Consider the following 16,270-nt stretch of genomic DNA (forward strand, 5'->3'; position numbering starts at 1 on the left):
TATATAAAAGCATTAACTATAAAATAATTGTTTATGAATAAATAATGTTATAAGTTTGAGAAAAGTGTCTAACAAAAGTTCTATATCTAGCTAGATATTGTACAATTACTAAATACCTTAAACTCGAAAAGAAATTTCGTTTTCACAGACGCAATTGACTACGTAACGTTGTTCCGTACTTAAAGATTGAAGTTTGAAAGAGTAAATGAGAATCTATGTACGTTTGTTTTTGTATTAATTAAATATTATATTTATTAACTTCAAAACCTTCAAACATTATCTGCGTTAAAAAAAACGCGATTTCTCATTGTGAGAACCGTAGAAACTCATTCATATGAGCGTAAATCCAAACAAAGATCAATAACATATCACAGTTTCAGAATTATATTCGTTACATCTTAAAAATAATATCATTGACGCGCAATATCTTTACCAGTACCATCTCTTGATTACGTATACGCATAACAGTTTTTATTTTATATGCGATAGCCAATAACAACATCAGTCAATCGCTAAAATGTAATCGGAATGCAAAACATTTATAAGTGATCTCTGATCGATTTTGCTTTCTAAGCACAACAGTTTCTGTTTGTTTTTATTTATAAATAAATGCGTAGGTTAAGGCGGTACATTTCGAACATGGTACAATACAATTTTGAACAAAATAATTTAATTTTTGACGTTTAAATTTGCTAATGCTGATCCATGTATGAAGAGTATTGAAGGGTACTAAACAAGAAAAAATCAAACTTGAATTTCAAAAATTGAATTCAAATTTTATTTATTGTATCATATTCAAAAATTACCACATTACCCTATGCAGAGTTATCGCTGTACCATAGGTGTCGGGACATTAACTGCATTTGTTCTTCATCTGGCCTGATCGAGCAACAACGAAGCTGCTACTTCTACGTCATATTTAGTCTGCTTTAAAGCATTTTCACATTGTTGTTTAGTAGCCAATCCCAATCTGAAATTGTAATAAGTCCAATTTATAAACTACCATTAAAAAAGATTTATTTAAAAAGTAAAGTGCTATAATTATTGACTTTTTATAGAATAACGTTTTTGGAAAGAAAACACACACACACACAAGTTTGTATTCTTTCTGTTTCTTATAATTAGAATCGGATAAATCAATGTGAATTAGATTTGTACCACAATAAATATAAAAATTATATATTTAATTTCTTACACACTAGAATGTAATTTCAAAATCATAGAATATAAAATAAAGATGTTAAAGTATATTCATATTTATATTCAGTTTCCTCATTACTGTGAAGTGAATACAGTCTCGTAAATCATATATTTGTATTGTAAATCATACATATGTAAGTTGTATTTAATCGTGATTTTAAAACAGTGATTTTGTCAGAATTTGGCCGTCACGCATCCTCTTGAAGGAAGCGGGTTCTGATTTTTACAGATTATTTTTCAAATAAATATTTTTTTAACTGTCTTTATACATCCACAATTTTAAAAATCCTTTTCCATAATTAAAGTATACACGATAATGTATTCCGAATCGGTCGACTTCACCCATAAACGAAACAAGGGGAAAATTACAGTTTTTTTTTATTAGTTTCTGCATTGACTCGCGTAACAATATTTGATTTATATAAATATATTGACTACTAGTTCAGCATTCAATTCCTCTTCCATTTTAATATATGTTAGACTATCAGTAAAATACAAAGTTGCGTGAAAATATGTCAAGACATGTGAAGATACTATCCAGTTTGTAATAAGAATTAATAAAACCCGATAACGTTTATAATTTCAGAAGCAAGGTCAGATAGAACAAATATTTATAAATCTTTTGTATTATTTTTATTAAATTCATTTCTGAACTTATGCCCATATGTTATGAAACATTCTATATATGTTTTCGATTACACCATAAATATCCTCATGAAAATAAATTAATTTATAGAAAAACACATACCTCATGAGATTTTCAAGTTTGACCTGCCTGTCCTTCGCGATCTGCTTAGCAGCTTGATTTGTATCCCAACCAGTTGCCTGTAATGCAGCTAATATCTCCTGCTGCGACGCATCTACGGTCTCTTTCTGTACCTTCATGATTTTACTCATTCTAAATTCGTCGCTTAATGACATTACCAATTGCTGAGAAGCTGCGGTGAGCGGTGGACTAGTGCAGACAGAATGCTGATTGACCTGTAATAAATTCACCTTGGCAGCAGCAAAGTCATTCAGCGTTGTTAATGCACTTTTAGTCGACGTAGAAGCTTCAGCTTGCAATAGATTGGAAGGTCTACTCAAGTTGCATTTAGTTGCGGGATTATGACTCTGCATATACTCATTCTGGCTAGATTTAAGTAAGCTTCGAGTCATAAGAGGAGCAGCAGGTGGGGGGGTATAAGTCGGCGGCTGTTTCAGATAAGAACTAAAGTCGCAAGCGTGTCCTTGAATAGGCGGATTCTTGAGGTTGATACTCTTTTGTAATGGTTGGTTACCAGTAGTTTCCTGAACATGATTTTGGCTGGATTCACTGCTGAGGTTATTAGAATAGTAATTTCGGAGAATGTTCTGTCGAACAGTTTTATTGTAGAGTGTATTAAATTCGTTCTGAGACAGCTGCTCTAGATTAGGGACCTAAAAAAAATTAAAATTGAGATTTATTAATTATTAGGCTTTTAGATCCCAAGGTTTGTTAAAAATAAATTTGATAAGCATTATGTTTTATTTTTGTATAATTATAATTATTTTTTATTAGATCTTAAGTTTAGATTTAACTTTAGATTTTAAGTTAATAACTTTTTAATGGATAACGAGGCTAAAATTTCTTAAAGGTTACTCAGGGTCATGACTGACAACATACGTCAAGGTCAAGTTCGTCGGAAAGGTCTCCCCCTCAATTGGCATATTAGCCGTTTTTTTTTTAATTAATTTGACATGTATATAATAGTGTATTAAACTTTTGAATTATTTCTTCATATTAAATACGATTTACAAAGGTCGTTATATTTGTTAAATAGTGGAGACACCTATGTTCTCGAAACTCGATATTGAAATGCATTGTCAAATATTGTAATACGAAGATTTTTTAGCCTTTCTATCTTGCAACATCGTCTATATTAAGATGGTGAGAGAGAGAGAGAGAGAGAGAAGGGAGTTAGTTTATTTTTAAATCTATAAATGGAATAACTATGGATAAAGAGTTTGTACAAGGAAAGACTACAAAAGAATCTTAATGCATGTAGCTGAACGATGTATAATTTTATCAGTTTGATGATTTCAAAGACTGAAATTATGTACTGAGGAAGACTTATTTTTTAAGGTCCAAACGTTTTTGTAATAGCGACATTAATTTTATTTTTTATTAAATAATATAGATATTTAAAAACATCAAAAACATCTAGCTAGGCTCATTAGCCCTTCATTGTAATTTTATTATTCTTAAATTTTTATTTGAAATATTTCTCGTAATATGCGCGCACAATGAATTATAACAAGTTATTTTAAATCTTAAAGTAGAATATCCTATTCTGTGTAATTATACAGGTACATACCGTTTGTTTCAATTCGGCGTATACTTGTTGAGATAAAAGTGTAACAGGTTTTAATTGTTGCGACTGCTGCAAGTTATTTTGTATGTGGGCGATTTCATGAACGTTACTTGTGCTAGATGATACTGCCATATTTTGAGGACAGGCTTGAGGCAACGCGAAATCACCCATACAAAAACCTGGTGCTATACTCGGTGAGTAATTTTGATTTGATAATGAATAAATCTGTGCCTGATTAGACGCAACCTTGGAGATATTGCAATGCCCATGCTGAGAGAATTCGCCCCTGTTCTTGTCAGAAACATAATTGGCAGTCGTTTGAAGTAGATTAAAGTCAGTATTATGAAGATAATGCTGGCTTCCATTGGTTAATGAGCAAATCTGGGTTTGATTCATTTTAGAAATATTAGCTGCATCGCACTGAAGATAATTCCTGGCACTGGAAGAAATGTTACTAATGGCGATCTGTTGCAAATTGAAAACATCGTGGTCAATGCTCAATGAATTTGGAAGATAACTTTGGCTGTTTGACGGACAAATTTGTGTTTGGTCCATTGCAGTTTTGACAAGGTTGCAAGATCCATGTTGAGTCTCGTTCGTGTTACTATCAGTAGTATTATCAGAAGTTCCTTCAAACAAATTGATATTATCCTGATTGACATGCAACGTATTTTGAGGATAATTTTGATCTGACAGACAAGCTTGTGTCTGTATAAGAGTAGTGGCCTTGGTGACATTGTAGGAACTATATTGATTTTGATCACTCGTATCATTATCGAAAGAGTTGCTAGCAGTTTCTTGATGCCGATTAACGTTCGCTTGAGTCACTGAAACGGACATTAATATTTGGTTAGCTGCCGAATTAGTCAGGCAAATATTTGGCTGCTGCGATAGACCTTGCGTTTGCTGCCAAATTTGACTCATTATAGCCTCAGTGGCGGATTCTGATACACAGTGGTCGTTCTGGAGTCGCGGTCTTTGAACATTTGTGCTTTTTGGCTGCCAGAAGTTCTGTACTTTGCTAGATGATGTCGATAAAGCGTTTGCTCGATTTATAGTTGCCACCGGCGATTTCGGTTTTCCTTGTGGTGGAGGCTTTAACGCTGGAATAAGTAACAAAGGTCTGGTAGCGTCCTCTATCGTTGAAATCTGATGAGTAGACGTAGAATTCTGTTGCAATTTTTCTAACGATGAGTCGTGTAAATAATTTGCGGAAATAGTTTCCGGCTGTTGGCGTTTACTGTTGCTAGCGTTCATGTTCTTGGTCGCCTCCTTCTCGCCTAAATGTTTCTCCAGCTCGGCCAAGAAAACCGGATCCAACTTCTTGGCAACAGCAGCAACTTCTTGACGATCAGAATTAGTATTCAACGACAGCTCGTTCATGCTCTGCGCGAGCTCAAAATTAGACTTAGGCTTCGGCAGGCTCACGTTCGGGTCAAGAGAAGGAGGAGGAGGAGGCAGAGAAGGAAGAGGAGAAGGAGGAGAAGGAAGAGAAGGAGGGGGAGGAGGGGGAGGGGGAGGAGGTGGAGGTGGTGGTGGAGGTGGAGGAAGAAGAGGAAGAGGATGAGGAGGAATTATAGTAGCAAATGAGGATGTGGGACTGTTGTTAGAAATATTAACATACGTCTGCGCGGTAGAAGTTTTTCGCAAATCTTCCGGCCAATTAGACCAGGTAGACCAGCTTGATGCACACGGGCTGATTTTATCTATTTCACTATAGTGATTTGTAATGTCATCTTCTTTCACGTCTGTATTCAAATTAACTGCATTCTCCTGACATCCTTTGTATAGATTCATCGAGTATTGGCAAGTCTCCTGAGAACAAAATAAATAAAATTTAAACTAAGAATTGATCTGTACCTATAATAAATAATAATTCAAAATAATATTAATGGCTTGTTAGGCTTCGCTGGATGTTCTTTGCAAATTAATCTTCGCTTTCTTTTAAAATTTACAAATCATAATTTAATAAATGTGTTTTTGTTACTATATTTTGATACAGGCTCTAAAATGTGTAACACAAAAATTGAAATTACTTTGATGTAAAAATGCGTATTAGCACATTATTGTGTCCCCAAAAAAGAGTTACAGACATTACGGGAATAGAGAACAATAAAAAAATAAATCCTAATAAACACAAGTCCGAAAACAAATGGTTGCCAAGACATTATTTGGAAAAATCCTCGACCATCTTCTCCTAGATTTTGTAGGCCTATAAGATTTTATTCACGAAAACACAGATGTGTTTATTCAAGAAAAAAATTATATAGAAAATCAAATTAAATTATTGACTGTTTAACATTTCTGTGTAAAAATGAAAATAACAGGAATGACCTCCAATAGCGGCCTTGATCTTGACAAATCTTATCCAGGACCATAATCCTGAATTCAAGAGGTTTTAGCCGTCAGTCGGACACTTTATGTAATGCTAACGCCGGTGGTACTGTAAATTTCAAACTTACAATTCGAAAAGTTCTTAATAAAAAACAATTTTATTAGAATATTTTAAAAAACTCTTGAGGTAAGCTACGATAATATGTAATGAATAATGGGGGGGTTCCATTAAAAAAATGACTTTGACCTGACCTTGGCAGCACCACTCAAAATCAAATCAATGGTACCTTCTTATATCCCCCTTTGAATCTTACAACCTTTTTGTTTGAAACACTTTTCTGTATCTTTTGTACGTTTCGAGATATTTTGGTGTAAAAGTTAAAATGGGACATCTATGTAAATATATTATATTATATAATAACAATAACTTCAAACCATATTTCTTCAAACATTTACAGTATTCAAAAACTTCTTGATTTTTAGTAATATTCAAATTGAATAATTATTTCGGATTTTCGAAATTTTCATTACACATTACAAATAATTCAAAAATTTATCTCTAATACTACAAAAACATACCTCTGTATCAGTGGAATTATTCAAACAATTCACAACATCTTGAACGTTATCTTTTTCTTCCTGATCACTCACGTTTCCATACGTCTGCGTCTTCAGATAATTATTAGATACATCAGTAGGCACATGACTATAATATCGCGAATGTGGCGGCTTCATAAATACCGCGGAAGTATCAAATGGATCAGAATACGCAGGATCCACATTACCAGGAAAATTGGCATATGTTCTACCTTCCTCATCCTGCCAGGATAATCTCTCATCATCAATGGGTTCATCCAGAATATTAATTACTCGCTTACATGCGACATGTACATTTGTGCTCGCTGACTCCTCGATGGACAAATCGATCAGAGTATCCTCTTGGCTTATACTCGAGGTTGACGATACTTGTGAGACCTTGATAGGACTCGACCTAGCATCGTTGTGCAATTTTGTGTAATTAAATTGTTTTTTAGTACGCGGAGTACCACAAGAAAATTTCTTTTTTGTCTGATTATCAACCGAGGCTGCCACCAACACATCCGGAGGATCCATTGGGTTTCTTAAATATACATCATCAATATAAACGGGACTGCCCCAGCTCTTGCCAAAGGGCGCTCCGTGTCCTGTATGAATGAATGAATTCTCCAACGGCTTGCTGATATCCTCTGGTTGTTTTCGGCGCATTGGATCAACTAAACAACGTGGAAAATGCTCTATTTGAAAAGTTCGTTGATTTTGGCCTTTCCACCAGTAATTTTCTGGTCGTCCATCGATGATCGCAATCTGGTCTCCTGGATCGATGGACATCTTGCCGGCTTCCTCGAAGGCAGTTAGAGCCTTCATTACAGACGGCACCATACCAGTCAGTGATTCCTTCAACAAAGCAAATGTTGGTCTCTCCGAGGGTTCTCTCGCCCAGCAACGAAGCATCAACTCATACATATATGGAGGCATTGCTTCTGGTTTGTGAAGCCGCTCACCCTCACGATCGATTTTACGCAAGATTTCAGAACCGTTTAATCCTAGCCAGGGTTCTTCGCCAAACGTTAACATCTCCCACAGTGTCACAGCAAACATCCAGACATCTGACGCATGACTGAAATGTCGAGCCTTGAGAGACTCAGGAGCGCACCAAGGAAAAGGTACTTTTTTATGTTCTGTCATAACATAACAATCTTCTTGTTGAGGAAGTGCTCTCATCAAACCGAAGTCGCCGATTTTGATTTTATCGATGGTACTCAGTAAAACATTTCTGCACGCCAAATCGCGATGTAAAAAACGCTTCGCTTCTAAATATGCCATACCCGTGGCAACTTGCAGCGCATAATTACAGAGTGTGAGAATCGAGATTCTACTGCATTGCTGCCGTAAATAGTCAAGTAACGCACCTAAAGGTGCGAGCTCGGTCACCATCATCATCGGTTGCGATAGCACCACACCATACAATCTAATAAGATTATGATGATCCAAAGTGTGCATCGCCTGAACTTCTGAAATGAAGTCTTCTATAACATTTGGTTGCGTTAAAGCATCTGCTTTGAGAACTTTCACAGCGACAGGCAGAGTTCGCCCTGAGGGGGAGCTCCATTCTCCTCTTCTCACTACACCAAAGCTTCCATCGCCTAATTTAACGGATAATGTCACATCTTTGTCTTGTATAAGACATGTCAGCACCGAGGAAGTATCGACGGACTGTGAAACTCGCTTGTTGCTTTTACCGCTGCTACCAGGTTTAATTTTAGTAATTAAACTCTTTTTCCATTGGGTATTTCGTCTTTTCTTTATCGTGTCCAACAGACGTCTGACACCAGGTTTACCCAGACCAATTTTCTCCAAATCTTCTGCTTGGACGTAATCAAAATGATGCAAACGAGTAATCTGCAGATCATCCCGGATTCGCGTAAAGAATTGGGAGAGCTGCACATCATGCAGCAGTTCTTGAAGCCATTCCGTACCTTCCTCATCTGCCATAATGGTTGGAGATATTTGATCAGACTCAGAAATATATAGATGTTTTTTCAACATATGTGAAGTCCTAAAAAAAGATATTATAATTGAATTTACACTGATATTATTATACATTTGATCAATGGATTCTATTAGTCATATATATTAAATTTTATAATCTATCCATTATAATTGTTTGAATTTTTTATAGATTTTGAAAATTAAAATTAAGAATTTGACTTGATTTGAAAATTAAATGAAATGGGCAATACAGGTTTGATATGAACCACAACGATCAATACAGAGGGTACAAAGTGACCGTATCGTTTTTCGAAAAAAAATTTTTTTTTAATGTTTCAGACAAAAGTAATAGGGTTTTAAGTGGCGCATTACATAACAATGTTAGTGTGCCTTTGAATAGTTACGCCTGTTATGAACCCTTTATGTCACGAATTTTTCTATCAAACTGATGTTTTTGAAACTTTACATCCTGAAATTTTTCGAATCGCTGATTATGAATTAGAGAAGTCAGAATTTTTTAATTCAAAATGACCGAACCAACATGGCGAATCAATAATTCAAATAATTTTTAATAAAATATTTAGTATTTCATTATATTTATAAAAATAAATTATTTAATAAGTAACAGATTTTAATAATGATTCAGATGCAGCAACCCAGAAACAAAGTAAAGTAGTAAAACTATTTTTTGTTTTTCGTCCATCAGATATGATATTTGAACTATTATCTTGACTACTTATTTAGTTATAATAATTAAATTTACAGTTGTTTACTTTTTTAAAACATTTATTCTTATTTTAGAGACCTTACAAAAAAATAATCAGTACTTAACGTCAACAATTCATCAAAATAATTAAAAACTAAGCAAAAAAAAGTGGGAAAAAAGGGGTCTCTGAGAGACCCATCACGATGCAAGGTCACAAAATCACTTAAAAATTTTTTAATGTAAACCATTATTTTTGATTGCATATTCTTGTAGCTGATCTTGAGAGCTTTTCATAGCACTATATATATATATAATAAAAGTATTTTTCATTAAGTATATTTTTCAAATTGTGACGCTTGAAAGTTACAGTATTAAAATAACAATTTCTACGTAAAAATGAAAATAGAAGGAATACCCTCCAATAGCCTTGACTTCAATATATAATGTTATAATCTTGAATAACATTTCAAGATTTTAGTCGTGAATCAAACATTTTAGATAATGCTAATGTCGGTAATATTGTAATTTTTAAGTGTTATAACTCAGAAATTGAATAATGAAAATATCTTTATTTAGTGCTTTGAAAAGCTCTTGAGGTCAGCTACAAGTAATATGCAAAAAATGGGGTTTTTATTTATAAATTTCGAAGTGATTTTTACGTGACCTTAACAACGATATCCAAGGTCACACTAATATTGCTGTCTAATCCGCCACTTAAAATCTTACAATTTTTGTCTGAAACGTTTTTAATGCATTTTTCAAAAAACAAACCAGATATCACTTTGTTATACCCTACTATATTAATAAATAATCATATTAATAAGTATAGACACTCTCAATAAACAATCTAGAAAATCATTTCATTTTAATTTTTTAGATTATAATTAAGAATTAATAGAACTTAATAGAATTAAGTTTTCACATATTTCATAAAAATTTTGATCTCTATGAAGTTGACACCCATTGTTAAAATTTTGATATAATTTAGAGTTCTGTAACGGGATTTTCTAACATTTTATATCGACACAATTGTCGCTATCGTTAACTAGCAACAGCTAACAATAAGGACAATCCTGGAAAAGTGACTCTCATTGGCTGTTGCTAGTTAGCGATGATGGTAATCATCGATAAGACATCAGAAAATCCCGTTATTGTATTCTGTATCCGGCTACTGACAGTTGCCGGGATAGTTAACTAAAGCTAAAGAAAACCGCGCTTTTTCCCTTTTTTTGCTATTGGCTGATGCTAGTTAACAATACTGACAACTGTGTACAGAATACAGGCCCTGGCTCTTCTCAAAAAGTTCTATTTAGGCTGTGTTCCAAATTTACTGTCAACACTGAAAATGCGATAGTTTATGTTACGTGCACTATAGATTTTCAGTACAGGCATTCAATTTTGAAACATAGCCTTAGAGATCATGACTTTTTTATTTCAAGTAAAAGTAAAAAAATAATACTTTTTGATAAAATTCTAGTAGCCTTATCCAGAACTCTAAATCCGAAAAATGTTTTTACACAGTAGAACACAGTGTAAGATACTTGTTGGAACGCAGTTTAGTTTCATAGTGTAAGACCAGAATGCATTATAGTCTTTCATTCTTATTCTTATGATTATATTTCGTGTATCAATAATAGATTTATGATTTTAATTTAGAGTTAAGTTATAATTTTTTTCAGTATTAGCGATTTTTGACGGTTTTATTGCAAAATAAGTATTGCTATCAAATAACTTTTCGAAAAGTTAGTAACATTAACATATTTTACACTCTCGTCCTTAGCTTTTTACAGTGTCCAGCAGTGTAACATTAAGTTTGTTCGCGTTGCTTGAAATCCCTAAAAATTTTTGCACTTAAAAGAAGATAAATATATATATATATATATATATAGATGTAGGAACAAAAGAAAGCGAAGATGCTAAGTGCAAAAAGTACAAGCAATGCGAACAGACCTTTTTTATTTGCAATTAGTTACTTTTATTCGTTACAACAGAAAGAGTAATTCATTATAAGTTGTTTTTTTCTCCTAATAAATAACGTATAATGATGGCAAGTTACTTTCCAAAGATTTTTCTAATCTAATCTTAGCGCAACCTCAGTGTTAGTTATCATTATAGTCATAAAAAATTGCGGTGACGTTATCAAATTGTTATTATAAAAACTAATGATAAAAGTAAGAGCATGAGTTAACAGATTATGACCAGCATAAATGATTCTTAACTCTTCCATTCTCCCAGCAGTTTTATCAGAAACTTTCAAAAACTTTCAGAAACTTTTAAAATTTAGATTAAAAATATCTTAGGCTCGAAGGAAAAAAAATTCAAATTAGTACAAAAGAATAAAATGCATCGCAAAGATGTCAGTAGCTAAAACAAAATATGTGAAATCTAATATACATAAATAAAATGATACATACGTTTCGACCTTCTAAATGTTGGTCATCTTCAGTGTGATACTTAACGAAATCATATTTATGTATATTGGATATCACATATCATTTTGTTTAGTAATTGACATCTTTGCGATGCATATTTATTCTTTTGTAGTAATTTGAATTTTTTTCCTTCGAGCCTAGGATATTTTTAATCTAAGTTTTAAAATTTTTGAAAGTTTCTGATAAAACTGCTGGGAGAATAGAAGAGTTAAGAATCTGATTGATGCTTATTTGCCCTATTGTATTAATTTCAAAAATTTTAAGTATGCACTCGTCGACTCTTTAGATACATTTCTAAATTCTTTCTTGTCTCTCTTTGATTTTTTTTCTCCCATAACTTGTGCAAATATAATCAATAAGACATGGATCTTTAGGCAAAAATTAATCTATCCAGGATTGTGGTCAAAATCTTGTTACAAATGCTTCGAAGCGTTTGATGGACCAATTAGAAGAAAGAAATTTTACAAACTGACCAATTGAAAAACGCTTCAAAGCGTTCGTAACATCGCGTTGACCCCAGATAACCCGATGACCCTTTACCTTGGATCTACAACAGGATTTTAAGCTTTAAGCCATAAGAAATGGGCAAATCATGGTCGATTATTCTCCTCGGATTTGACTGTAATTGATCAATTTCTTTCGACTTAAGGTTTAGAACACCTATTGTAGATTCGGACTTGAATTCTTTACCCCGGATCTACAATAGAGTTCTAAGCCTTAAGCCATAAGAAATCGACCAATCATAATCAATTATTCTCTTCGAATTCGACTGTAATTGATCAAATTCTTACGGCTTAAAGCTTAAAATACTTATTGTAGATCCGGACTTACGGTAATTTAAAAACTTTAAATGACACCAACCTGCAAATACCACTTCTGACATTGTTTTTGTTCGGGAAACGTTGATGCCAGTGAATTATCCATGGAAAAATCACTAATATCTACACTGAAGTTTCTCACGCAACATTTTCTAAAATATCGTCTATTTTAGGACACGCGATAGCGTTGTCAGCCCTCTACTCTGTCGGAATTTTTGACAATCAGCACTTTCACTCGACGATTTTCTAGTACAATACACATTCTCTAATTGTTGCGTCCTAACCTAAAAGCGTACAGTTATAACTGAGAAACGATTTTTATATGTATGTACTAGGTATGGTACATAGTACATATGTTAACATACGTTCATTTAAAGTACGTTTCACTTGACGTTCGCAACGTTCGTGTAAGCATTTCATTGTTGTTTGTCAACTGTTAAACAAGAATGATATTTGTGAGCGTTATGAGCACCAAATAGAACGTACTCTCATCGATCGTCCTCTACGAAACTATTTCGATCGAAAAAAATCATCGATTGTGATTACTTGCAGTTATCGAAGATTTATATACATGAGGCAAGTAGAGAGAAAAGATAAGATGAAAAGTGATCAAAGTTGTATGGATAAAACTGTGCAAAGTGAGAAGAACGCGCGTATACAATCACTCCATTTCACAATACAGACAATTACAGCTGCACACAGGATGTAGACGGACGCAAAAACACTACACAGGACTTTTATATGCTTCTACACAATCTACCCTACTATATGTATGTATGTATGTATGTATGTATATCTAGAACCCTTAAAGCCGGTTCTAAAGATTTGCAAGCCATAAGCCTTAAGGAATTGGCCAATCATAATCGATTATTCTTCTCACGTTTGACTGTGATTGATCAATGGGTATGTACATCCAGAAGCACGACCACTCAATGAGCGCTCAGTAAGCTCTTGTATCTGTTTGGTCTATAGGTTGTTATCGGAAACAAAAAACAGCCAATTGCTGCGTTCAGCAGATTCAACAGTTTTGCAACCGTTTTATGATTGTCTGCTGAGATAGGACCATTCTTCTAGATCTAAAAGTATGATCCAATTAGCGCGAAGGAAACTTACAACAGTTGCAAAACAAACGTTCTGCTGAACGCACCCAATATGACAAAGGTACTAGGGAGGGTACTAAACATGGCTGACATGCTATGAAACTGTCTTTAAACTGTCAAACAAGATAAGACAAAGTAATATAAAATTATATTTAAATGAATCGTATCAATTCTTTAGAGGGAATATTTATGTATTAATAAGTCAGTCGATTAATTGTTATTATAATCGCTTTTGCGTATCACCATAATCTCTTAATTTGTACTGCTGTTAACGAAGTAAAATTTTACTCGATGTAAAGATTCTCGATAAAATTATTCCTGAACTTAAAAAAAAATATTATTGCATTACTCAGATAAATAATTCTGTATGATACATAGAAGAATTTCATATGGTTTAATCTATGGAGTATTCCAACTGTTTGGAATGAAGTAATTTTAAAGTCATTTATGATTGCTTGTTTGTAAATTAAAACAGAAATGTTTGAAGATAAGATATTGTATAATTGCAGGTACGATTGCAGTATTATGTTCTTACATTCAAGAAACATTGAAAAAAATGATAATTGTGAAGCATATATATCTACTGTTAACGAACAAGTAATCAAGGCTTTCTGTATAATACCAATAATAACAATTTAGTCAGCATGGATACTGTTCAAGAGCAAGAATGAGATAGAGTGAGATAGAATGTATAGGATAAAATGAAATAGAAATATGTCACTAGTACTATAAATGGCTGCCAAGTTATGTGATTGCAACAGCGAATCAGAATGCGTAACACCGGTTGTGCATCTCTGATAAATCTAGGATTCTAGCGTCAGGGTGCTGTCCCATGGGCACGGAAAACTGAATCGGAACACGGAATCGGAAAGATGAAGTGGTAGGGGCAACCAATCGGTATCATTCCGTTCTGATTTTAAGTAGCCTGGCTTCCCATGGGGCATATTTTTCGGAAACGGAAATTTTTTGTACTATCAATTACCAGTGATTACTAGCGATTAAGAATAATATTGAAAAAATTCAATTAAAAGGAGCATGAAAAGGTGGAAAATGTCATCTGTAGGTATTGTAATTACATGTATGTTAAATTATTTTATATTAGATTATAATGATGGTTTTGCATACATTTCTAACCTTGTTTTGTTTTATATATATTAAATATTTTTTATTTGATTCTTGTAGGAAAAGATGAAAACGAAAACAGCACGATTATTTCTTAAAAAATATAATACAATGGCAAAGAACTCCACAATTACCTTGGCAAAGAGAGTTTCGAAGAAAAGCATCTCCAGATAGTTTAATTACCCAATAAAAACAGAAAGTCGAAATATAATATCAATTTGACATTGGCTGCGTTCAGCAGACTCAACAGTTTTGCAACCGTTTTATGATTGTCTGCTGAGATAGGACCATTCTTCTAGATCTAAAAGTATGATCCAATTAGCGCGAAGGAAACTTCCAACAGTTGCAAAACAAACGTTCTGCTGAACGCAGCCATTATATTGACCGAACCATGACGAAAAAATGATGTAGATTAGATCAATAATCAGTCGCAATGACGTCAAATTGACATAATGTTTACTTTCTTGTTTTCCCTGGGTATTTGGCATATTGTACATACATATGATGTTAGAAATGTATGCAAAACCATCATTATAATCTAACATAAAATAATTTAACATACATGTAATTACAATACTTATAACGATAACATTTTCTACTTTTTCAATGCTCCTTTTAGTTGAATTTTTTCAATATTATTGTTAATCACTAGTGATCACTGGTGATTGACAGTACGAAAAATTTCCGTTTCCGAAAAATATGCCCCATGGGAAGCCAGGCTACTTAAAATTGGAACGGAACGATGCTGATTGGTTGCCCCTACCACTTTAGCTTTCCGTGTTCCGATTCAGTTTTCCGTGCCCATGGGACAGCACCCTCAAGCAACGGAGTAGCAACCAACCAGCAAGGCGATATTGTTTACGCCACTGTAAATATCGCCTCACTGATTGGTTGCTGCTCCGCACTTCAACGCGTTTGGTAGAGTGAGTAAAGGTGCATTCACATGCAAGCGTTAAGCAGCAGAAGCAGCAACCAATCAGCTGGGCGATACGGGCAGTGGTGTAAAAAATATTTTTACGCCACTGTAAGGCCGGAATCAGACTATGCATTGAAGATTGAGATTGAAGATTGAAATTTGACCAATAAGGACGAAGAAATTTTAGCTCCTTTCATTTCGATTGGTCAAATTTGAATTTTTCAATCTTCAATCTCAATCTTCAATGCATAGTCTGATTCCGGCCTTACAGTGGCGTAAAAATATTTTTTACACCACTGCCCGTATCGCCCAGCTGATTGGTTGCTGCTTCCGCTGCTTAACGCTTGCATGTGAATGCACCTTTACTCACTCTACCAAACGCGTTGAAGCGACTTATAATTACGCTCCATCGCTCACTGAAAGCTACATAACCTTACGGTCTTAACACGGCATTAGAGAGATAATAAACGGTAATGAGGGTTTTGACATTGCGCGTTATCTTCTCGGTTATTTTCACGTCTATGGTCATAGTCAGACAAAAGGTTTGTTTTCTGTTCCTGCACTGGAACTGCACTAGAACTGAACTGAACCGAACTAGTGCAAGCCAGAACTGACGAGTGTAAAGCCTTGTGTCCACGATGCTAGAAATTGATCCAAGATCTCGGAGAGAGAAAGAATTAACCAATTACATTTAAACAATTTAGTCACGTGATCAATGCGATTGGTCAATTCTTTCTTCATCCGAGATCTCAGACGGATTTCTAGCATCGTGGACACTGG

At 34.0% G+C, this 16,270-nt stretch overlaps 1 protein-coding gene across 2 annotated transcripts; it reads right to left on the reverse strand.

Annotated features, from left to right (window-relative positions):
• Positions 1 to 334: 334 nt before the first annotated feature.
• Positions 335 to 13,022, reverse strand: Ack (activated Cdc42 kinase). Of its 2 annotated transcripts, XM_018454182.1 has the most exons (6): positions 12,899 to 13,022; positions 12,396 to 12,636; positions 6,447 to 8,463; positions 3,537 to 5,348; positions 1,949 to 2,619; positions 335 to 970 (listed from the first exon to the last, which is right to left on the reverse strand). In XM_018454182.1, exons 3-6 carry the CDS (start codon positions 8,451 to 8,453, stop codon positions 871 to 873), a joined length of 4,590 nt encoding a protein of 1,529 aa, XP_018309684.1. In that variant the 5' UTR covers positions 8,454 to 8,463; positions 12,396 to 12,636; positions 12,899 to 13,022; the 3' UTR covers positions 335 to 870. The 2 variants fall into 2 exon arrangements, with proteins under 2 accessions (XP_018309684.1, XP_018309675.1); XM_018454173.1 differs by having other exon boundaries at positions 12,396 to 13,022.
• Positions 13,023 to 16,270: the final 3,248 nt, after the last annotated feature.

Source organism: Mycetomoellerius zeteki, unplaced genomic scaffold (assembly GCF_001594055.1).
Source record: "Mycetomoellerius zeteki isolate Tzet28-1 unplaced genomic scaffold, Tzet1.0 scaffold111, whole genome shotgun sequence".
Lineage (NCBI taxonomy): Eukaryota > Metazoa > Arthropoda > Insecta > Hymenoptera > Formicidae > Mycetomoellerius > Mycetomoellerius zeteki.